Source organism: Acomys minous, assembly GCF_964271855.1.
Source record: "Acomys minous genome assembly, chromosome: 12".
In the NCBI taxonomy this organism is placed as follows: Eukaryota; Metazoa; Chordata; class Mammalia; order Rodentia; family Muridae; genus Acomys; species Acomys minous.
In genome coordinates, this window is record NC_140493.1 from 67,037,942 (window position 1) to 67,063,053 (window position 25,112).

At 39.9% G+C, this 25,112-nt stretch overlaps 1 protein-coding gene across 1 annotated transcript; it reads left to right on the forward strand.

Annotated features, from left to right (window-relative positions):
• Window positions 1-23,197: 23,197 nt before the first annotated feature.
• Window positions 23,198-24,151, forward strand: LOC311579362 (olfactory receptor 1P1-like; the record flags this gene model as incomplete). Its single annotated transcript, XM_084749859.1, has 1 exon — window positions 23,198-24,151. One exon carries the CDS (start codon window positions 23,198-23,200, stop codon window positions 24,149-24,151), a length of 954 nt encoding a protein of 317 aa, XP_084605985.1.
• Window positions 24,152-25,112: the final 961 nt, after the last annotated feature.

Sequence of the window (25,112 nt, forward strand, 5' to 3'; positions counted from 1 at the left end):
CCATCAGCTACAACTACGTAGAGGACCTAGGTCCCAGTCATGCATGGTCCTTGGTTGTTGCTTCAGGCTCCACCAGGCACCACTGGGCCCTGTTTTTTTTTTTTTTTGCTCTGTTGGTCTTCTTGTGGATCTCTTGTCACCCTTAGGTCCTTTTATCCTTCCCTCCACTTTTCCACTAGACTCGCTATGCTTTGCCCAGTGTTTGGCTGTGAGCCTTGGCATCTGCTTCAAACCACTGCTAGATGGAGCCTCTCAGAAGACAACTCTGATGGGCTCCTGTTTGAAAGAAAATCAGAGCATCATTAAGAGTGCCAGACCTTGGCTCTCTTCCTTGGTTTGGATCTTGGGTTGAGCCAGGCATTGGTCGAACATTCCCTCAATCTCTGTTCTATCTTTATCCTCCCACATCTTGTAAGCAGGGTACATCTTGTTTTTTGTTTGGTTTGGTTCTGTTTTTTTTCCTCTGATATGAAGAAGTGTATTATATGAGCATGGAGAGAGAAAGAGGATGGGTATCCTCAGAGAGAGACAGAGACAGAGGAAGAGAGATAGGGATAGGTAAGAAAGTAAGAGTGTAGGGTAAGTTTTGATCAAAATTTTTGTGGGTGGGTTGGTATGCTCCTCCCTACACTAGGAATGTTGTCTAATTAGAGGGTTCCTCTTCAGGCTCCAAGGCCCATGCTACTAGAAGTCTCAACTATTGTCCCCTTCATATTCTCCCAGAGGCCTATTCCAACTTAGGTCTCCATCTTGTCACAGAGAAGCCCCCGCCCACAGTTTCTCTTTTCTCTGCAGGCCTCTGTCTTCCTGTTCCTGCTCTCCCCAGGTCTGATCTCCACCCCCATATCTCTCTGCTCTCCTTCTCCTACCTTGTTCCCTCTCTTTAAAAACTACCTCTGTTTATTCTATGTCCCCTTCTGAGTGAAATTTAAGCATCCTCCCTTGTGTCCTCCTTGTTACTTATCTTCTTTGGGTCTGTGCATTGTAGTATACTTATCCTGTACTATATAGTTAAAAGTCACTTATAAGTGAGTACATATAATGTGGGTCTGAGTTACCTCACTCAGAATGACCTTTTCTACTTCTATTCATTTGCCTGAAATTTTCATGATTTCCTTGTTTTTAATGGCTTAGTAGTATTCCATTCTATAAATATACCCATTTCTTTATCCAATCTTTGGTTGAAGGACATCTAGGTTGTTTCCAGATTCTGGCTATCACAAATAAAGCTGTTATAAACATAGCTTAATATGATCATTCTACTAGTGAACTAGACTGCCATTAACACAGTTTTTAAAAGTGTATCCTCAAAACCCAGCTATTCCACTCCTTGCATTTATGACTGAACATTCCAAAGTCACTTATTCTTAGCACTTTGATCAGCCTGCCCACTGTTTTAAAAAAAAGCTGTTTTGGCCAAAGACAATAGCAACACTAATATATGAGCACAGCGTTTGCAAGCAAATAGACACTGAGATCATGTTCATTGATCTTCCCTATCAGTTGTAGCTTCCCTGCTATGACCTATGAGCTCACCAAACATGAGATTTGACCACATCAACAGCACCAAATGTGAATACTCTCCAATAGAGTGGACCTCAAATCCAGTCAGACTTGCCACTGTTGCACCAATGAGTGCACCTTGCCTAGCTACTTATTAGTGTCACATTCAGCTTCCACAACAAAGACTGTTGATGACAATTCTCCAGCAGAAAACAGGTTCTGTTCTATGTGAGGGGTAATTAGCAGGAAAGAAGCTTCCACCTCACTCACAGGTTGACTTCTCTGTATCCTCTGCCCAGGAGTGTCTACTCTGTCTTTTGAGACAAGGTCTCTCACTGGAGCTTTTCAAGTAGGCTAGGATGGCTATACTTGGAGTTGTACCTACATTTGGCTTTTTAAAAATGTAGGCTTTGAGGAATGAACTCCAGACTTCATGCTTGTACGGCCAGTACTCTATCTGACTGAGCTATCTCTTCACCCATGAAAAACACTTGCTATATTTCAAGTCACATTAAGAAGTTTTAAGTTATTGTTTTGTTCTTAATGTTTTCAATAGCAACATGAAGGTCAAAGATAATCTTACACGAACAAAAATGTCCCTCTTGGCCAATGGCATCAGTTCACAGAAGAACCATGTATTGCATCACTGAGAACCAGAACTGAGCAAGTGATGAGCAGGACCATGCCTTGACTAGGATTGCTAAATTACAAACCTCTTGTTTCCACCCTCCGGTTGTTCCTCTTTTTAAACCTAAAGCTCATATCAGTGCCTCTGAGATGAACTTGGGGTCACTGGGTCACCTTATTCGTCCTTCATCCAAAACTCATATCTTTCTTGTTTGCTTGCTTGCTTGTTTGTTTTGTTTGTTTGTTTGTTTGTTTTTGAGACAGTGTCTCTTTATGTCAGCCTGGCTGTCTTGTAACTCAATATTAAACCAGGCAGGCCTGGAAGTCACACAGATTCACCTCTCTTTGCCTCTCAAGTGCTGGAATTAAAGGTATATGCTTACTCACGCAGCCCTGTTAGTCATATCTTTGATTGATGACTGAGCTGGCTCATTGTGACTGCTGTAGAGAGAGAGATTCTGCCCTTAAACTCCATTTAAAGAACCAGAAATGAAGCTTTTAAAATGTGATGATGGGATCAGGGTGTTTGGAAGTTTATGTATGACAGTGTGAAGCTTCTTTTTGGAAGACTGCTTCAAGGGCAATGCCAATCATACAGTGACAAGATTATTCTAAGCTATCTAAGACCAAAATCTCTAGGACAGCATATGCTATTGAGGATGCAGAGAATGGAGACCACTCCTCCATTGCTGGTGGGAGTGCAAACTTGTGCAATTACTCTGGAAATCAATCTGGCACATTCTCAGGAAACTGGGAAGAGCTCTACCTCAAGACTCAGCAACACCATTCCTGGTCGCATACCCAAAATATGCTCCACCATATAACAAGGACCCTTGTTCAACTATGTTCATAGCAGCTTTATTCATAACAGCTAGAAACTGGAAACAACCCAGATGTCCCTCAACCAAAGATTGGATAAAGAAACCAGTACATTTACACAATGGAATACTACTCAGCTATTAAAACCAAAGAAATCATGCAATTTACAGGCAAATGGATGAAACTAGAAAAGATCATCCTGAGTGAGATAATCCAGACCCAGAAATACACACATGGTATGTACTCACTTATAAGTGGATTTTAGCCATATGTTACAGGATAATGATGCTACAATGCATGGACCCAGAGAAGATAAGTGTGGAGGATCCAAGGGAGGATGCTTAGATCTCACTCAGAAGAGGAAATAGGAAAGATAGAGGTTGTGATTGAAGAGAGGGAACAAGGTAGGAGAGGGATCACAGAGAGATATGAAGGGGTATATCAGACCTGGGGAGAGCAGGTTCAGGAGGACAGAGACCTGCAGAGAAAAAGAAATTGTGGGCGGGGGCATCTCTCTGTGACAATCTGGAGGCTTAATTCAAGGTAGGCTTCTGGGAAGATATGACAGGGACTCTACTAGAGACTCCTAGTAGCAGGGCCATAGTAACTGAAGGGAACACCTTCTAACTAGACAAGAGTCCTAGTAAAGTGAGGGGAACACCAACCCACCCACAAAAACATTGACCAAAAATTTATCCTGCCTACAAGATGTGCAGGGATAAAGATGGAACAGATAGAACAGGGATTAAAGGGAATATCAAACCAATGCCTGGACTAACCCAAGACCCACACCATGGGGAGAGCCAGCCCTTGACATTATTAACAATACTTTGCTATGCTTATAGAAAGGAGCCTAGCATAGTTGTCCTCTAAGAGGCTCCACTCAGCCGTGGTTTGAAACAGATACTGAGACTCACAACCAAACATTGGGTGATGTGTAGGCAGTCTTGTAGAAAAGGACAAAAGGACCTAGAGGTGACATGACAGGAGTTCCACAAGAAGACCAGCAGAGCCAAGCAACCAGAACCCAGAGGGACTTGCATAGACTGAAGCACCAACCAAGGACCATGCATGGACTGGACCTAGGCCCCCTACGCAGATGTAGAAGATGGAAAGCTCAGGCTTCTTGTGGGTCCTCTAGTAATGTGAGCAGGGGTTGTCTCTGACATGGACTCTGTTGCCAGCTTTTTTTATCACTTCCCCTTGGCAGGACTGCCTTGCCAAGCCACAGGGGAAGAAGATGTGCTCAGTCCTGATATGACTTGATGAGCTGGGATGGATAGAAAGGGGGTGACTTCCCTTTTCTGAGGAATGGGGAGATGGAGGGAAGGGGAGACTGGGAGGAGAGGTGGGATGGTGTTATGACCAGTATGTAAAGTGAATATTTTAAAAGATTATTCTAAGGCTCATCAGAGGTCTCTCAGGATAAAGTTCAGAAGGCACAGAGCTGGGTTATCTGGTGGCTATGGCATTTAGAGGCCATGAAGAAAACAATCATATGAAGGTTCAATATGAGCTGGCTCTTCTTCCTTCCCTGGGTATCAGTGCATGGAAATGACACCCTGGTAGCTGCTAATGCTGAAGTGGCCAACTAGGAGCACACAGGGAAAAATTGATAATCCCCCAGGGTACCTGAAAGGTCATTCGTTCCTCTGTAGAGACCAACAGGCTGAAAACCAAATAGGAACAGATTGAGGCATTAAGTTTGCGTGTGTTTCAGTGTTCAATTCCCCCCCCAAAAAAATGCCATTATTAGAGAAGGAAAATGGGGAGGACATGTGACTCTGTGACAAGGAATGGGACACCCAGGTACTGGAACGCAGCACTGAGAAGCTGCTAGTTTTTGAGTTGCCTCCATTGCTCTACAGCTTCCTTGCTGCCTTGAGCTTTGTGCTCACTGTTGGTGAGAATCAGTGTGCTTTGAAGAAATGTCTGCAGCCAAGTGCTCACAAGCTATGGTGCATCACTGAACACCTGTCCCATAGCACTTTACTGCCTCGTCCCATTGAAATGGGAAATGTGGGGCTGCTTTGGGAGGACAGTCCACATTCTAGACACCAAAAGAGCCATGGGAAGTCTGTATTCACTGAACATCTGCAGGAACGTGTGTAGGAGTAATTTCTTCCAGTGAGTTGTTAGGTCATTATTGCTGTTGGGATGCAAGGGAGGAATCTCTTAGACCAGCATCTTGTAGACATCATTCTAGAATGTGTTTTATGGATTTTGTTTGTCACTTCCTTATCACTGGATTTAGCTGTACATTTGGCCAGGAATACACATAAGCCACCTTTTGTCCTTTGTAGTATATCATATTGGAAGACACATGATTTGTCCAAGGGTAGGAATATGATTTTGATCATTTGGAAAGGGTGACATACACAGAAATATGTGTTGGTAGGTGCTGTTTTCTATTATCATTTATAAATAGCTTGAAACCAATATTTATGTAGCATTTCACCAGTATTGATTTTTCAAATTTAAAATTTACTAGTTGAATTTTATCCTAAGAATAAGCATTCATCCTTACTTTGCCTTTCCATTCCCCCCTTACCTTCCCCTCTCCTCCTTAATTAATGCATTCATCTATTTACTCATCCATATATATCAGTGTGGTGTACTTATTTTTATTTAATTCACTTACTTGTGATCCATTGGTGTCATTAGTTTGTTGTTCTATTATCCAAATCTTAGCCAATAACAACCCTTCAAAATGGATTCTTTGACTCTTGACATGTTTTCACCAAACTTGGAGTGACCTTCTTGAAAGACTGAGGAAAAATCCACACTGAAAGGAGACTACTAATGATTATATATTTGAGTACATATGGTTGTATATAAAATATAAATATATTTGTGCATATATAAATATACATTTAAACATATACATTTTAGAGAGAGAGAGATTTACTATCTCAAGAAACCTACACAATAAAACAGTTTCAACAGAAGCTTGCTTTTTACATTAAAGAGGGTTGAATAAAATGCCATGTGCCAAAGGAGATTTTATTTGGTTGGATAGAGTAGCTTTCTCAGTTCAGTCCAAGAAAGAGACAGTTAATGGATTTTCTTGGAAGAAGGCCAATGTTACTGGACCACATTCTCCTCCTTTTCAGTAAATTGCTCTTGGGGGAATATGTGGGGTCTGAGGCAATTGCTAAGCTGCAGTTTCCCACAAGTGATAAGGTCCCACACTGGTTCTTCTGGGAAACAGGTAGATAGGTAACTCAGAACTGGCACAGTAGGGTATTATTGAGGTCCTGATGCTGAGAAACAGATCTTAATTAGCAGTCCTGCCACAAGAGTGTTTAGGGCTACCCTGGATACAAAGGAGGCACCTAGCTCTGATCTTATGAGACCACACTTCAAAGAGAAACAGCCTCAGAGTCTCGGAGAATTTTTCAGGATATATTTATCAGCATAGAGGGCTGAAGAAGAAGCACCAGCTCACTGTGATGGTGGCTGGGACAGACAAAGGCAATGCGGTAAGCTCACAGCTGGGGTGGTACACCAACCTTAAAGGAGCCCAGTTCACCACCACAGAAGCAGAATGTCAGGTCCTGGGAGAATAATGTAAATAAGGTTTGTTTTTTCATCTCCAAAGAGCAAGTAGAAGAGAGCAGATCTCTTCACAGTGAAAGTACAACAAAGATTTGGCGAGTGCAGTGCTTGGGAGAGATGTGATAGACATTTCAAGGTCTTTCCAGACAAAAGGCAGAGTTTCCAAGGAAGTCAGTGCAGTCAGCAAACATTTTTAGTGAAGGGGTCCAAAACACCGGCTGCAGGGAGAGCTCATGGAGGAGCCCTGAAGGCTGGTGTGGCCAGTGAAGGCTTTGAGAACAAGAGCATGAAGTGAGGGTCAGGACAGGCAAATGAAAGAAACCTTCCCTTCCACACAGAGGAAATCATGGGTGCATCCTCAGAGTGGGTGTGAGTCTCCTGCCCTCCTCCTGGAGCATACATGCAGAAAGGAGAGCATTCTAGGAGGAGGGTTACAAGCTTTGCCTGAGAAGTTTCTTCCTGTAGAGTAGATCCTATAACCTAGGATCCACATTGAGGCAGGCCCACAGTTTGCCCACAGAACATGATTGTGGACAGAAAAGAGGTTTTGATTTCTTGGGCTCTATGGTCAGTGGGCAGTACGTCCTGGAACTCTTCCATGTGAAGTCAGGGTAACTGGCTTTTTGTTTCTTTTGCTTTCATGTGCCCCAGTTTCTGAGGGAAGAATGGAGGAAGTGAGCTGTGTGTGCCCCTTTCATGCCTTCCTGGCTCAGCATTCGCATGCAATACTGCACATCTCTTTGCTCATGACACTAACTCACACTGCAGAATTACAGTGGTGGAGAAGGGGTTATGGCTTGGCCTTTCATGCAGTGGTGGTGCTGGGTTTAACAATCGTGGTGGCAAATTCCTATTGTGTCAAAATAAAAATTTAATTTCAAACTAGCCAGCCAGTTCCAGAAAGGCTTTAAAGCCTTTGGGAACTGATAGGAATTCAATGAAGGGTTGGAATAGCGGCTGCAGAAGAAGCCAGGAAGGTGAGTAGCAGCATCCTATCGGCATAATCTCTTACATACTGCACAGATTCTTCATCTCTTAATAAGCATCTGATTGGCCTATACCTGGGGCAGGAAACAGGAGGGAGGAGTTCTGGTAGAGAGAGTGAATGCTGGGATAGAGTGAAGTGCCCAAAAGAATTTGCCCCGGGATACTGAGGAGGACAGACTCATGAAACTTAAACAGAGGTAACCAGCCATGTGGCACAACTTAGATTAGAATAAATGAGATATTAGTTACACAACTCAGGGAATATGCCTAGCTATACTAGTCTAGGCTTTATAAATATATTTATGTCTCAAAGTCATTATTTCTGGGAGCAAGAGCATGGGTGAAAATTATGGGTTACAGAAAACCCATGCTTACAACATCCAGTAGAAAAATCTTCCTTTGGGTGGGGTGGTCTTTCTTTGATCCTGAACTCTCAGGTCTGGCAGAGCCAGGCTTTGAGTATTTTATGTCCTAGTCCAAGAGGAGGAGCTGTCCTGTCTGAGCCCCAGCACCCCGATGTCTCTCCTTAGCTCTTCAGATACTTGCTCGTCCCTCTTTGCTATCTCTGCCCTTGTCGTTACTGGTAGCAATGAGGGCACATTCCCTTGTACACAGATGAATTGAAATGTTCTGTCTGCATTAGCAACCTAAATTTCAGGGGCATGCTGTGTGTCTCTCAAACACAGCATGTTCCAAGTATATATTGTGTTTTCAGTCTGGATGAATACACAGTTATGAACAAGAAACAGGACTTTATCAAGAAAATAGATGGAAACATGAACGCCTAAACATGAGCTGAACGAGGACAATAGCATATTAATGTGGATATGTGTGTGTGTGTGTGTGTGTGTGTGTGTGTGTGTGTATGTGTGTAAGAATTATTGGGGAAAAAAGAAGCCATGACTTTGAAAGGGAGTGAGCAAGGAGGAGTATATAGGACAGTTTGGAGGAAAGAAGAAAACAATGTAATTATATTATAATCTCAAAAGATAAAAATAATTAATTTTGATGGTGGGGAGGAGGTCCCATCCATCAAAAACAATTATTTTTTATTCTTTGAAATTACAATATAATTACATTGTTTCCTTCTTTCCTCCAAACCCTCCTATATACCCCTAGGGGAAGGGAATAGGACAGAAGAGGAAAAGAGGATGAGAACAGGAAGATAAGACAAGGGGATAATAATTAGGATGTAATGTGAATAAATTATAATAAATAATTTTTTAAATAATTAATTCTTAGAAAGGCATGAGAAGAAAGAAAACAAATAATCTTAGCATATAGGGATTATCACTAATTATCAAGTGAATGGTATAATACAGAAGAACTGGCTCGTTATTATTTGAAATTAGATTTAAGAACTAAGACTAGCAGCTGAGCACAGTAGCAAACACCTATAAGGCCAGCACTCAAGGAGGCAAAGGCAGGCAGATCTCTGTGAGTTCGAAGCCAGACTGGCAAACAGAGTGAGTCCAGGACAGCCAAGGATACACCAAGAGACCCTGTCTGAAAAAATAAAAACAAAATAAAAAAAGTAAGACTAGCAATTTTAATACATTTATCTTATTATACACATATAAAACAGATTACATACAGCAGGGAGAACCATGTGACAATCGTGAGTTCTATAAATGTTACATTCATAGTGGTTTGGCTATTTGTATTTGTCCAGCTTGAAGTAAACGTCTTTTCTGCCTTGTAGGGTCTAAATTTCCGAATGATATTCAATATCTATCCTATCTCAACCCTAATAACTTAACTTCTTTTTCTTGATCTGAAAAGATCAAGCCTAACCAGCTAAACTTGATTATAAAACTATACTATCTGGCCTTCAATGCCCTTCAGGGATTTGACAAGGAATAAAACTTAAATTCCTGAGTGAACCAATAGTGCAGGTTAGCAGCTTCCAAAATGAACAAATTGGCTTAGATGGTTTACTGCCTGAACAGTCACCCAACACTCTCTATAATGTTGAAATCTGATCTTCAGCTTTCTGGCCCAATACCTCTACCAGACTTATTTTCAGGGCAGGAACTATTGTGGACTTGCTTACCCTGTCTTGGTGGAGTGCGGCTGTTAACTCTGACTGCATCTAAGCTGCTCATTTTTAGGCAGAATTCTGTTAGTGGCAGGAAAGAGGCGCATTTTGCCCAGTGGCTTGTTTGCCACATTTGAAGCCATCTCTATGAGGAGGCTTTTTGATGCTCATCATCTTCTTTGAAGTTGGCTAGGTGTTGTCAGAGGTTAACTTGTCTTGTTGTAAAAGAAATTTAGGATTATAAAAACAACTTTAAATGCCATATTTTGTGTGTCTCTAAGACTTTTGAAGACCTTATTCAACTATTTTACCTCATATATAGAAAGAGTGATATCTACCTGTTGGACTTAGGATATATATTCTTGTGCTAAAATCTGACAAGTATTTGGCATGCCCATGTTTTGAATCAATATACTTAATTCTATACCAATGACTTAGACAAAAACTTCATTATGAGTAACAATTAAGGCCTTGAGTTAAAGAGAAGGTTCAATCATCTAGCTTTTGTTCTATCCTCCATCTATGTTCCTATGTCTCCCTTTCTTTCTTTTCAGCTTCTATCTCCTTCCCTATGTATGCAAGAAAGAAGGAAAATAGAGATGTCCCTGAGTTTCACCTAGTTTTTTCTCTGTATAAGACCAATAATGACTTATGACCACCTACCGATGAGAATAAGCATTTGTAGACCAAGAAAGAAAACAGAAACCTATACGATCCCTCCCCCCTTAGAGGGAATGGGGTGTCATTCTCTTAAGGTTTCTTCAGGCTGAATTTGGGCAAATAATACCTTGGAAGGGGCCCAAAAAGATTGGAGAAAATGGTTAAGCAAGGTAGGGATTGCATTTGTGGTCCAGTTTCTAAATGTTGAGAGAGTCCAGGCTTAGTAGGAGATTGAAATGGTGGTCCAAATTGGATTAATGTTGTCTGGGAAGCTGTCCAGATCTGATGGGTAACAGCAACAGAGTCATCCAGGACTGGAGCTAAGAGGATGCAGGATGTCAGCGTCGATCATGCTGAGAGGAATGAATCCTGCCAGTTCTGATCCAGCATCAGTGTCTGACTATTTTGTTATGAAAACATAATTTCTCACAAGCATTATATAGTTCTAACATTATAATTGTATGAGGTGTGCTGGATGCACACAACAATTAAAACTAGTTTTCTGCTCATAGTATGAGTTGATGTAAGACTCTGCAAATCTTCCTTCATGCCTTACTAAGAGGGGCCTCTAATACTAAATCAGAGAGAATCTGTGACCAACGTAAGGCCTTTCTATGCCTTTCTATTTGTATCTCTGACAGGCTCAGAGCTATTCTCATGTAGTGGGATTCGGAATATAAGTTACCTGCTTGTTCTGCAGTTTGAATTCTTTACATCCCAATTGTAGTCCCCTCTCTCATCCCGTCCTAATCCCATCCCCTCCCTCATCAACTCCTGTTCCTCTCCCCTCTCTCATCCCCTTTCCCTCCTTCCCCTAATCCTTAGAAAGGAGAGCCATCCTCCCCTAATGTCTGACCGTAGTTCAACTAGTGTCCCCTGTACTACGTAGGACCTCTTCCTCTGTGGCCAGACAGGGCCACCCTACACTCTCAGGACTCTGTCCAGTCTCTAGCCCCAAATCTCTGTAACTGTCCCTACGTCCTGCTGGGTGGAGTCTCTCCAAGGATGTCTATGTTGTGTTAAAATCCACATATAAGTGAGTATATACTATGCATGTCTTTTTGGGTCTGGGTTGTCTCACTTAGAATGATCATTTCTAATTCCATCCATTTGCCAAAAAAATCAATATTTCTCTTCAGATCATATAAATCTTTTGCCTTTTACTAAAGACTACCAATTTCATTTTAATTATATTATAATATTTTGATTTGAGAAGGCTATAATTTGCATGATAATAATTTTTCTCAGTCTAGAATATGAGGTACTTACACCTTTCTTTTAAAATAAAGAGAATCTCCATTTTAAAATGAAATTTATACTTTTCTTTATCTACATCTTAAGTTTTACTTGTATTTCTTCTTATATATTTTATACATAATTGTTCTTGCCATTTTACTACTGTAATATTTACAAATTTATATCTCTAATTTTGGTTTCAACTTTGGGAAAATCGGTTGTATGTGTGTCTGTAGTATCCATCCCTTGTCTGGTGAATAATCTCTCCTTATAGATTCTAACAGAGCTCATAGTGCATATTGGCATGAGTGGGTGTCCCACTACTATCCCTGGAAATGCATCATCCACTCCTACCTAACAGGGGTGTTCTTATGGTGGAAAGACACAGGTTTGAGTTCACCTGAAAATGAGAGGTAAAGAGTCAACTTGATATGGTCCAAGTGTTTGCAGAAAGTTTCTGTGTGCATTAGGCAAGTTCACTGAGTGCCAACTGCTTTACCTGCAAATGGAAACAGTCAAAACTGTGCAGAGGAGATAAGGAATGCCAGACAGAATCTCTGAGAGTTCTCAAAAGACTTTTGTTGGTGTTAATAGAGTTTGTTTAATGAGTATCTTTGAGACCAAAATGTTCCCAGACATATAAATATATGGGTCTTCTTAATCATTAAAACAATGTGTGGAATCTGGAAAACTGTTTATATTTATAAATGCAGCAGGAAATTGTTTCAGGTTCCAGCACTTGGCTTTGGTTCCTCCTTTGTGGTTGCTCAGATTTTTGAATTGGCTCTTGGGGGTTTTATTTTTTATTAATTTATTCATATTACATCTCAGTTGTTATGCCATCACCTGTATCCTCCCGTTCCTCCCTCCCTCCTGCTTTCACCCTATTCCCCTTCCCTAGGTCTATGACCAAGGGGAACCTCCACCCCTACTATATGGTCATAGGCTATCAAGTCTCATCTTGGTATACTGCCTATTCTTTCTCTGAGTGCCACCAGGCCTCCCCACCATGGGGAAGTGGTCAAATATGGGGCACCAGAGTTCATGTAAGATTCAATCCCCACTCTCAGAAACAGCCTAAGTGTCCATCAGTAGAAGAATGGATAAAGAAACTGTGGTACATATACACTATGGAATACTACTCAGCTATTAAAAACAAGGAATTCCTGAAATTTGTGGATAAATGGATTGAGCTAGAAATGATCATAATGAGTGAGTTAACCCAGAAGCAGAAAGACTCAAATGGTATATACTCACTTATATCTGCATACTAGCCCAAGGGGCATGTCCCACGAAAGCTTTCACTTACCAGGAAGCTGGGACAGAGGGGAGGACATCCTAATGGGACTCTAGATGAGAGAAGCATGGGAGAATAGCAAAGTAGAAGAATCCAGAGGGTCTTAGAAACCTACAAGTAGAACATTATGATAGGCAGATTTGGGCCCAGGGGTCCCGCTCAAACTAAGGCACCAGCCAAGGAAAATACAGGCGGTAAACCTTAAACCCCCTACCCAGATCTAGCCAATGGTCAGAACATACTCCACAGTTGAGTGGAGAGTGGGAGATGACTTTCTCATGTACTCTGGTGCCTCCCATTTGACAATGTCCCCTGGAGGGGGAGACCTGGTGGCACTCAGAGGAAGGACAGCAGGTTACCAAGAAGAGACTTGATACCCTATGAACATATACAGGGTGAGAAAATCCCCCTCAGGAACAGTCATAGGGGAGGGGAATAAGGAGAAAATGGGAGGGAGGGAAGAATGGGAGGATACAAGGGATGGGATAGCCATTGAGATGTAACAAGAATAAATTAATTTAAAAAAAGAAAAAAAACTGTGAAGAATATCCTCTCCATTGGCCAGGTCAGAGTAGGGGTTTGATGTTTACCGTTTGTATTGTCCTTGCTTGGTGCAGGAGTTTGAACAAACACCCCTGTGTCCAGATCCACCCATCATGATGTTCTTCTTGTATGTTTCTAGGATCCTCTGGATCCTTCTATTCCCCCATTCTCCTATATTTCTCTTACCTAGAGTCCCAATAGAATGTCCTCACATCTATCCCAATCTTCTGGTAAGTGAAGACGTTCATGGGACATGCCTTTAGGGCTAGTGTCCAATTATAAGTGAGTATATACCATGTGAATTTTCTGCTTCTGGGTTAACTCACTCAGTATGATCATTTCTAGTTCCGTCCATTTGTCCACATATTTTGGGATTTCCATGTTTTTAATAGTGAGTAGTATTCCATAGGTAAATGTACCACAGTTTCTTTATTCATTCTTCAACTATGGGACACTTAGGCTGTTTCCAGGTTCTGTCTATTATGAATAAGGCTGCTATGAACATGGCTGAGCATATGTCCTTGTTGTGTGATGGAGCATCTTCTTGGCATATTCCAAAAGGTGGAATAGCTGGGTCTTGAGGAAGCCCTTTCACAGTTTTCTGAGAAATCACCAGATTGATTTCCAAAGTGGTTGTACAAGTTTGCGTTCACCAGCAATGAAAGAGTGTTCCTCTCTCTCCACATCCTCACCAGCATCTGGTGTCACTTCAGTTTTTTATATTAGCCATTCTGATGGGTGTAAGAAGGACTCTCAGAGTCATTTTGATTTGTATTTCTCTGATGACTAAAGATGTTGAGCATTTCCTTAAGTGTTTCTTGGCCATTCCATATTTCTCTGTTGAAAATTCTCTGTTTAATTCAGAGCCCCATTTCTTTTTTTTCTTTTTTTTTTTTTTTACGGTTAAGTGTTTATTTCCTATTTGGAAGATTAAAGGTTATTAGACTTCATGTAAAAATAAGTCTTTTAAGCAATACAGTAAAATGAACGTTTCAGTAGAAATAGGAGATATGGCTAGGGGAAGGCAATTTTCCCCAGAAGAAATATATGTTAGCAAAGTTAATAAGATGTATTCAAGATGGAAATTATTAAAATAAATTCAAAATCATTCTTCTCTTTAGCATGATGAAAATGGAATGATGATAATGGAGGCAGGGAAGGTAGAGATAATTGCATGTGCTGCTGGTAAAAATAATTGATTCCACCCTTCTAGAAAGATACTGTGGTGAGATGTTATCAGTCTATTCTGAGGAGCTAGGTAAGGTGGCCTGCCTTGTATGCATACGGTCCTGCAGAGCCCCATTTCTTAATTGGGTTATTTGGCTTGGTAGAGTTTAATTTCTTGAGCTCTTTATATATTTTGGATATTAGACCTTTGGCAGATGTAGGATTGGTGAAGATCTTTTCCCAGTCTGTAGGCTGTCGCTTTGTTCTGTTGACAGTGTGTTCTGCCTTATAGAAGCTTCTCAGCCTCATGATGTCCCATTTATTAATTGTTGACCTTAAGGCCTAGGCTGTTGATGTTCTGTTCAGGAAATTCTCTCCTGTGCCAATGTGTTCCAGGCTCTCCCCTATGTTTCTTCTAACTGATTTAGTGTCTCTGGTTTTATGTTAAGGTATTTAATCCACTTGAACTTGAGTTTGTGCATAAATCCATAAATAAGGATCTACTTGCATTTTTCTACATGTAGACATCCAGTTAGACTAGCACCATTTGTTGAAGATGCTATTTTCTTCCTATTGAATAGATTTGGCTTCTTTGTCAAAAATCAAGTGACCATGTGTATATGGATTCATTTGTGGGTCTTTGATTCAATTCCATTGCTCAATCAGCCTATTGCTGTGCCAGTACCATGCTGTTTTAATTACTGTTGCTCTATAGTACAGCTTGAGATCAGGTACAGAGATTCCTCCAGAGGATCTTTTATTGTACAGGATTGTTTTTTGTTGTTCCATATGAAGTTGAGAATTGATCTTTCAACATCTTTAAAAAATTGTGTAAATATTTAAATAGGGATTGCACTGAATCTGTAAGTTGCTTTTGGTAAGATGGCCATTTTTACTATGTTAGTTCTCCTGATCCATGAACAAAGAAGATCTTTGCATCTTCTGGTGTATTCTTCAATCTCCTTCTTCAGAGATCTGAAGTTTTTTTTTTCAAACAAGTCTTTCACTTGCTTAGTTAGAGTAACTCCTAGATATTTTATATTGCTTGTGGATATCATGAAGGATGTATTTTCCTTAATTTCTTCTTCTGCATGATCGTCATTTGTATATAGGAAGGCTACTGACTTTTTTGAGTTAATTTTGTATCCAGCCATTTTGCTGAAGGTGTTTATCAGCTGTAGTAGTACTCTGGTGGAATTTTGGGGGTCACTTACATACACTATTATATCATCTGCAAATAGGGGTCATTTGACTTCCTCCTTTCCCATTTTGATCCCCTTGATCTCCTTTTGTTGTCTTATTGCTCTGGCTAGAACTTCAAGAACTATATTGAAGAGATATGGAAAAAGTGGGCAGTCTTACCTGGTCCCTGATTTTAGAGGAATTTACTTGAGTATCTCTCCATTTAATTTGATTTTGGCTATTGGCTTGCTGTATGTAGCCTTTGTTATGTTTAGGTATGTGCCTTGAATGCCTAACCTTTCCAAAACTTTAAACATGAATGGGTGTTGGATTTTGTCAAATGTTTTCATTTTTATAACTGTAGCTCCTTTTATCAATTTACTTTACTGGATTTTGTCATCTGAATTTGAGGAGAATATCTTACCTTTGTATTTCACAAAATAGGCACTTATTTCTGGAGTGCCAATTTAATGTTACTAGTATCCTATTGGGTTGTAATAACTCACATATTTTATGTCAAAATATTTTAAAATAGGCTGCAGTGACAACCCTAAAAATTCACTCTGTATCTCAAAAAGAATCCTCTTACATACCACCTCAAAGGCATTTTATTCCAATTTAATTAATAATAATTTTTTTAGTTTTTATTTGTTTGTTTGTTTATACACTTTACATCCTAGCCATAGCCCCATCCCTTCTCATCTCCCAGTCCCACCCTCCCTCCTTCTCTCCCATCCCCCTGTCCTATTCCTCAGAAAAGGGAAGCCCCATTTCCCATCCACCTCAGCTCATCCAGTCATATCCAGACTAAGCAGCATCCTCTTTGCCTGTGACCTGGCAGGGAAGTCAGGACAGAGGGAAGTAACTGAAAAGCTAGCAAGAGAGTTCATATCAGAGAGATGCCCCCTCCTCTTACTAGAGGACCCACAAGAAGCCTGAAATGCCCATCACCTACAGTTTTTAGAGGACCTATGGCTGGAGAGATGGCTCAAAGGTTGAGAACACTTATTACTCTTCCAAAGGTCTTGAGATCAGTTCCCAGCTACCACATTGAGGCTCATGACTATCTATACTGAGATTTTTTTACCCTCTTGTGGTAGACAGACATAAATGCAGGCAGAATACTACATAAGTAGAAAATAATTCTTTTTATATAATTTATTTTTAACTTATAAATTCATTTTACATTCTGATCATAGCCCCTTCCCCCCCTTACAGGTCCCCCTTCCCTTGTCCTAAGAAAAGAGGAGCTCTCCGCACCAACCTACCATAGCACATCAGCCACATCAGGACTGAGCTCTTCCTCTTCCACTGAGGCCAGGCAAGGCAGCCCTCTTAGGGCAAATTGATCAAGATCAGGCAATAGAGTCCGTGTCATAGACAGCACCTGCTCTACTTACTAGGAGACCCACATGAAGATTAAACTGCCCATCAGTTACATATGTGTAAGGTGCCTAAGTCTAGTCCACACATGCTCTTTGGTTGGTGCTTCCATCTCTGTAAGCCCTCCATGAATCAAGGGTAGTTGACTTTGTTTGTCTTCTGGAAGCATGCTTGTTCCCCTCTGGATCTTTCCATCCATATATCCAACTCTTCCCCAGGACTCCCAAAACTCCACTAAATGCTTGACTGTGAGTTTCAACATCTGACTGATCAGCTGCTGGGTGAGGCCTCTCAGAGAATTGTTAGGCTCCTGTTCGTAAACATAGCATAATGGTGTCAGGGATTGGCTATCTCCCATGAAGAAGGTCTAGGGTAGGGTCAGGCAATGATTGGTCATTCCCTCACTCTCTATCTTTATCTCTGCACATTTTGTAGGCAGGCTAAATTTTGATTCAAAGGTTTTATAGGTGGATTGGTGTTCCCCTTCCATCACTACAGGTCCTGCCTGGTTAGAAGGTGTTCTCCTCTTCAGTCTTCTGTCCATCACTGCTAGGATGCTCACCTAGAGACATCTCAGCATTCTCTGTGTAGCCTATCCTGTCACGGGACTCCAGGGTGTCTCAGTGATGCCCCCACCTTCGCTTTCTCTTTTCTCTCCTGTCCCTCAAACCTCCTCTCCACCCTTTTCACATCCTATTCTGTCCTGTTCTCTCTCTACTTCCTCTTTCACTGTCTATTATATTTCCCTATCTGAGTGAGATTCAAGGAGGGCCTATAGGATGATTTGAGATTTGTAGTATGGTCATCCTGTACCATATGACTAATATCTGCTATAACCAAGTACATATCATGTGTGTCTTTATGGGTCTGGATTACCTCTCTCAGGATGATTTGTTCTAATTCTATCCATTTGCCTGCAAATTTCATGTTTTCCTTGTTTTTAATAGCTGAGTGGAATGCCATTGTGTAAATGTACCATATTTTCTTTATCCATTTTTCAGTTGAGGGACATCTAGATTGTTTCCTGTTTCTGACTATACACATAGTTCGGCATCGTTTGAGTATACGCCCAGAAATGATATAGCTGAGTCTTGAGGTAGTACTGTTTCCAATTTTCCGAGAAAGCGCCAGGTTGATTTCCAAAGCAGTTGTACAAGTTTTCAGTCCTACCAGTAATAGAGGAGTGCTCTGCTTTCTCCACATCTTTGCCAGCACATGCTCACTTGAGTTTTTATCTTAGCCATTCTGACAGGTGTATGATAGAATATCAGGGGCCAGGAGAGATGGCTCAGTGGTTAAGAGTACTGTCTGCTCTTCCAGAGGTCCTGAGTTCAATTCCCAGCAACCACATGGTGGCTCACAACCATCTATAATGTGATCTCATGCCCTCTTCTAGTGTGAAGGTGTACATGAAGATAGAGCACTCATACATAAAATAAGTAAATAAATATTTTTTAAAAGATGGAATCTCAAAGTCCTTCTGATTTGCATTTCCCTGATGACTAATGACATTGAGTATTTCTTTAAGTGCTTCTAGGACATTCAAGATTCCTCTATTGAGAATTCTCTGTTTATCTCTGTATCCCATTTTTAAATTAGATTATTTGATTTGTTGGTGTTTAGTTTCCAGAGTTATTTATATAATTTAGATATTAGTCCTTTGTCTGATGTAGGGCTAGTGAATCTCTTTTCCCAATGTGTAGGCTGCTGTTTTGTTGACAGTGTCATTTCCCTTAGAGAAGCTTTTCTTCCTCGTGAGGTTCTATTTATTAGCTGTTGATCTTAAAGACTGAGCTGTGGATTTTTTTTTCAGGAAGTTGTTTCCTATGTTAATGAATTCAAGGCTCTTCCCGACTTTCTCTTCTAATACGTTTAATATTTCTGGTTTTATGTTGAGGTATTTGATCCATTTGCACATGAGTTTTGTGCAGTGTGATAAATATGGATCTATTTTCATTTTTCTACATGTAGACATGCAGTTAGACCAACACAATTTATTGAAGATGCTTTCATTTTTCTATTGTATGGATTTGCCTTCTTTCTTTAAAACCAAGTGTCCATAGGTATGCTAGTTTATTTCTGGCTCTTCAATTCTATTCCATTAATCAATCAATCTGTTTCTATGCCAGCACCATGCAGTTTTAATTACTATTATTCTATAATACAGCTTGAAGTCATGGATGGAGATACTTCCAGAGGTTCTTTTATTGTATAGGATTGGTTTAGCTATTTTGGGGTTAATTTGTTTGTTTGTTTGTTTGTTTGTTTGTTTTTCTATATGACGTTGAGAATTGTTCTTTCAAGGTCTATAAAGAATAGTGTTAGTATTTTGGTGGGAATTGCATTGAATCTATAGATTGCTTTTGGTAAAATGGCCATTTTTACTGTTTTAATTATACCGTCCCATAATCATGGGAGATATTTCCATCTTCTGATATCTTCTTCAATTTCTTTTTTCTGAGACCTAAAGTTCTTGTCATACAGGTCTTTCATTTGCCTTGTTAGGATTATGCCAAGATACTTTATATTATTTATAGCTATTGTGAAGGGTGTTGTTTCCCTAATTTCTTTCTCAGCCCAACCTCTAGTTGTCTTATTGCCCTAGCTAGAACTTCAAGTACTATGTTGAAGAGATATGAAAAGAGTAGGCAGCCTTGTCTTGTTCCTGGTTCTAGGGGAATTTCTTGGCGTTTCTCTCCATTTAATTTGATATTGTCTATTGGCTTGCTGTATATAGCCTTTATTGTGTTTAGGTATGGGACTTGCATTCCTGATCTCTGCAAGACTTTTATCATGAAGATGTCTTGGATTTTGTCAAAACCTTTTCTGTATCTAATGAGATGGTCATGTGATTTTTTTCAGTTTTTTTATATGGCAGATTACATTGATAGATTTTTGTATATTGAACCATCCCTGCATCCCTGGGATGAAGCCTATTTGATCATGATGGATGATGTATTTTATGTGTTCTTGGATTTGGTTTGCAAATATTTTATTGATTATTTTTACATCAATGTTCATAAGGTAGGTTGAACTGAATTTTTTTTCTTTGTTGAGTCTGTGTGATTTAGCTATCAGGGTTACTGTGGCTTCATGGAATGCATTTGGCAATGTTTCTTCTGTTTATATTTTATGGACTAGGTTGAGTGTTGGTATTAGCTATTCTTTGAAAATGTGGTAGAATTCTACACTAAAACCATCTGGCCTTAGACTTTTTTTTTTGGTTGGGAGACTTTTAATGAGTATTTCTATGTTTAAACTGTTTACCTGGTCTTGATTTAACTTTGGTAAATGAAATCTTTTAAGAAAGTCATACATTTCTTTTAGATTTTCCAATTTTGCGGAATATAGGCTTTTGAAGTAAGACCTAAAGATTTTTGTATTTCCTCAGTGTCTGTTGTTATGTCTCCCCTTCATTTCTGACTTTGTTAATTTGGATACTGTCTCTCTGACTTTTAGCTAGTTTAACTAGCACTTTATCTATCTTGTTGATTTTTTTTCAAAAAACCAGCTCTTGATTTTATTGATTCTTTTTATTGCTCTCTTTGTTTCTAAGCTATTGATTTCATCCTTGAGTTTGAATATTTCCTGTCATCTACTCCTCTTGCATGTGTTTGCTTCCTTTCATTTTAGAGCTTTTAGGTATGCTTTTAAATTGCTAGTAGTAGAACTCTTCAATTTCTTTATGATGGCACTTAGTGTTATGAACTTTTCCTTAACATTGCTTCATTGTGTCCCATAAGATTGAGAATGTTGTGGCATCATTTTCATTGAATTATAGAAAATCTTTCATCTCTTTCTTTATTTACTCCCTAACCCAGTGGTCACTAAGTAGAGAGTTTTTCAGTTTCTATGAGTTTGTGGGTTTTCTCTTGTTTCTGTCATTGTTGAAATGCAGATTTAATTCATGGTGGTCTGACAAGATACAAGGGGTTATTTCCATTTTTGTGTATCTATTGAGGCTTGCTTTGTGATTACGTATATGGTCAATTTTGAAGACGGTTCTGTGAGGTGCTGAGAAGAACGTATATTCCTTTGTGTTTGGGTAAAATGTTTTGCAGATATCTGTTAGGTTCACTTGATACATGGCATCTGTTAGTTTAATTATTTTCTCTGTTTACTTTGTCTCAATGACCTGTCCTTTAGTGAGAATGGGATGTTGAAGTCTCCTACTATTAATGTGTAGGGATCAATGTGTGATTTAAGCTTTAGTAATGTTTCTTTTATAAATGTGGGTGTTTTGTATTTGGAGCATAGATGTTCAGAATTAGGATGCCATCTTGGTGGATTTTTCCTTTTATGAGTATGAAGTGTCCTTCCTCATCTCTTTTAATTAATTTTGATTGAAAGTATGTTTTATTAGATATTGGAATGGCTGCCTCAGCTTGCCTCTTGGGCCCATCTGCTTGGAAAAACTTTTCCAGCCCTTTACTCCATCTTTGTTGCTAAGATATGTTTCTTATATGTAGCAGAATGATGGGTCCTGTTTACACATGCATTCTTTTAACCTGTGTCTTTTTATTGGGGAGTTAAGTCCATTGATGTTGAGAGATATTAATGACCAATGATTGCTAGCTCCTGTAATTTTGATGTTGGTGATTGTAGCGTGTATGTGTGTTTCTCTTCTTTTGGTTTTGCTACTGTGGGTTATTTATTTCCCATGTTTTATTGGGTGTAGGTTACATCCTTCAGTTGGAGTTTTCCTGTTAGTATCTTCTGTAGGGCTGCATTTGTGCATAGGTATTGTTTAAATTTGCTTTGTCATGGAATATCTTGTTTTCTCCATCTATGGAAAGTTTTGCTAAGTATAGTACTCTGGGCTGACATCTGTGGTCTCTTAGGGGCAACAGAATCTCTGTTGACAAGTTATGGGTGACTCTGATAGGTTTGCCTTTATATTACTGGGCCTTTTCCCCCTTGCATCCCTTAATATTTTATTTTGCTCTTTACGTATAGTGTTTTATTATTATGTGGTGGGAAATTTCTCTTTTCTGGTCTCAACTATTTGGTGTTCTGTAAGATTCTTTTATGTTTATAGGCATCTCTTTCTTTAGGTTGGGGAATTTTTTTCTATGATTTTCTTGAAAATATTTTCTGAGCCTTGGAACTGGGAATCTTCTGTTTCTTCTACTCCTATTATCTTAGGTTCATATTTTCATAGTATTAATTTTAATTGAATTTTATGAGAGCTCATAAGATGTTTCATTGTTACTTTTGTGAGGGTATCTCTATTGTTGTATGTGGTATATATTCTATAAGTTAAGAAGGAAATTGGAAGTGAGGTGGGCTCATTGGTATAATTAAAATACGGTGATGATGTTCATATTCACGAACATGTTTTATTATGTTTAGCATTCTTTTTTTAAATGATCTCTTGTGGAGCCCAAGCTAGACTCAAATTTTCTGTGTAGTGAAGGCTATCCATTAACCTCTCATCTTTCTACCTCCATCTCCCATGAACTTGAATCACAAGCACTTCCCTGCACCTTTGTAATTCTAGACAGCAGTGCTTTTTATCTTCTTTTCCTCCCATTTCACTGAGGCTTTGAAGAGTAGTCTAGATATCACAGGTCTTCACTAAGCAGTTTTCATACTGGTGAAACATGGTTTCTAGAAGACTAGGCAACATGAACTGTTGTCTTCAGAAATTAGAAGTGAAGTTTGTGACACTTATGGGTCAGAACAGGTACTGCCCATGGGTCCAAGAATGGTTTGAGTAGGTATAGCAGGCTGAATCCAAATAGTGTAAGACTTCAATGTTCATAGTTATGTCCATCTCTTGAGACTGAAAAATGTTGGGGCTAAGGAATATTGCAGTGTTAGATGCCTAGCACTGAACTAGGGGCAGAGTTGACATTCAGTAGCCATTGAACACATGAAAGTAAGTGAGCAAATCTTCTTGGATCCTTAGAGCATAGCTAAGTAAAACTATAGTACAAGAAAAGATACCTTGGCCAGAAAAAGTGTAGAAAAGCAAGCAGGAAGACTGTTTAAATGGGCATCATTTGCATCTTGCAGAAGTTTCTGGAAGAGCACCTTGGGCCGACTGTATTAAGTATTCTATGCATGTACCAGATGGTTACTAATCAAACACTGTCATTCTTCTCTAGAGCTCAGAGGAAAGTGTGCTGAGCAGCCATCTAGAGTGAAACATCTCAGAAAGCTAACTTGAGCCTTTCTCATTGACTTCTGCACTCATGGCAAAAAGAAACAAGACCAGCACCTTTGAGTTCCTCCTCTGGGGACTGTCAGAGCAGCCACAACAGCAGCAGACCCTCTTCCTGCTCTTCCTGTGCATGTACCTGGTCACTGTGGCTGGGAATCTGCTCATTGTCCTGGCAATTGGTACTGATGTACGACTCCACACCCCCATGTATTTCTTCCTCGCCAGCCTGTCCTGTGCTGACATCCTTTTCACCTCCACCACGGTACCCAAGGCCCTGGTGAACATCCACACCCAGAACAGAGCCATCTCCTATGCAGGATGCCTGGTCCAGCTCTATTTCTTCTTGACTTTTGGAGACATGGACATTTTCCTCCTGGCCACAATGGCCTATGACCGCTTTGTAGCCATTTGTCACCCTCTCCACTATAGGATGATCATGAGCTTCCAGCGCTGCTCACTCTTGGTGACAGCCTGTTGGATCCTTACAAATCTTGTTGCCATGACACACACCTTCCTCATATTCCGGCTTTCCTTCTGCTCTAAAAAAGTCATTCCAGACTTCTTCTGTGACCTGGGACCCCTGATGAAGATCGCTTGCTCTGAAACCCATGTCAACGAGCTTGTGCTTCTCTTCCTGGGGGGTGCAGTCATCTTAATCCCCTTTTTGCTCATCCTTGCATCTTATATCCGCATCGCGTCAACTATCCTCAGGGTCCCTTCTGCCCAAGGGAGGCTCAAGGCCTTTTCTACCTGTGGGTCTCACCTTGCTGTGGTGACCCTGTTCTTTGGGACAGTGATCAGGGCTTATCTGGTCCCCTCATCCTCTTCCTCCAACTCAGTGGTAGAGGACACAGCAGCTGCTGTCATGTACACAGTAGTAACTCCGCTGCTGAACCCATTCATTTACAGCCTGCGCAACAAAGACATGAAGGGAGCGCTGGTCAGACTTCTCAGGGGCAAAATCTCCTTCTCCTGGGGCCAGTGACTTCTGAGGCAGAGAAGCCAAAGAATCCCCAATCCCCTTTTCAGAGAATCTTCCAGAAATTTCTACCTCAATTGTCTCCTAGTTAATCCCATATATGCTTTATCACAGCCCTCCAATTTCTTGGATTTGAGGAAAATAAAATCTCTCTTTAGGCCTTGATTGGTTATGAATTGCTTCTTTGTTCACATATTAAGAGTCATGTGCCCCAGGATTATGACTCAACCAATGGCAGACAGCATGTAAGGCAATTGTTTCTATGGGGACAATTATTCTAGAGCTGAAGGTTCATTTTTTTTTTGGTCCAGATGAAAATGAACATTTTGGAGCATATCATCCATGAGTGCAATGCATTATGACCATATCCATCCTCCCCCATCCAATTTCTCCCATGATGCCCCAATGTTCCACTATCAGATTCATGTCTTCATCTATCGTATGCACAATTGCACAAGTACTCACATGTACGTATCTCCTAGTATATCAAACTAATGTTCCACACACATGTGGATGTAGGGTTGAATACTGGGATTTAGAATCAGTCCTCAGTTTTGAGAGACTTGTGACTTTTCCTTCTTTGTAACTTTTCTCAACAACTGTCTTTTGCAAGGTCCATAATTCTAAAAGTCTGTATAGCATTTTAGAACCAGAAGAAAATATATATATTTAATTTTATTTAATTTATATAGCTTGATTTTATTTATGTTATGCATTTACTATTTATTAATGTATTTTATTATATATAGTAAAACATATTAGTTGTAGAATATAAATTAACTAGATCAAATAAGTTAACAAAAATGTTTAAAAATTAAGAATAAAAATAGAGATTTAAATTTTTTTACTTTTTAAAATTTCCTTAAGGCATTAATTTTTGAATTTTTATTAATGTTTTCATATTACATCTCAATGGTTATCCCAACCCTTGTATCTTTCCATTCCTCCCTCCCTTCCATTTTCCCCT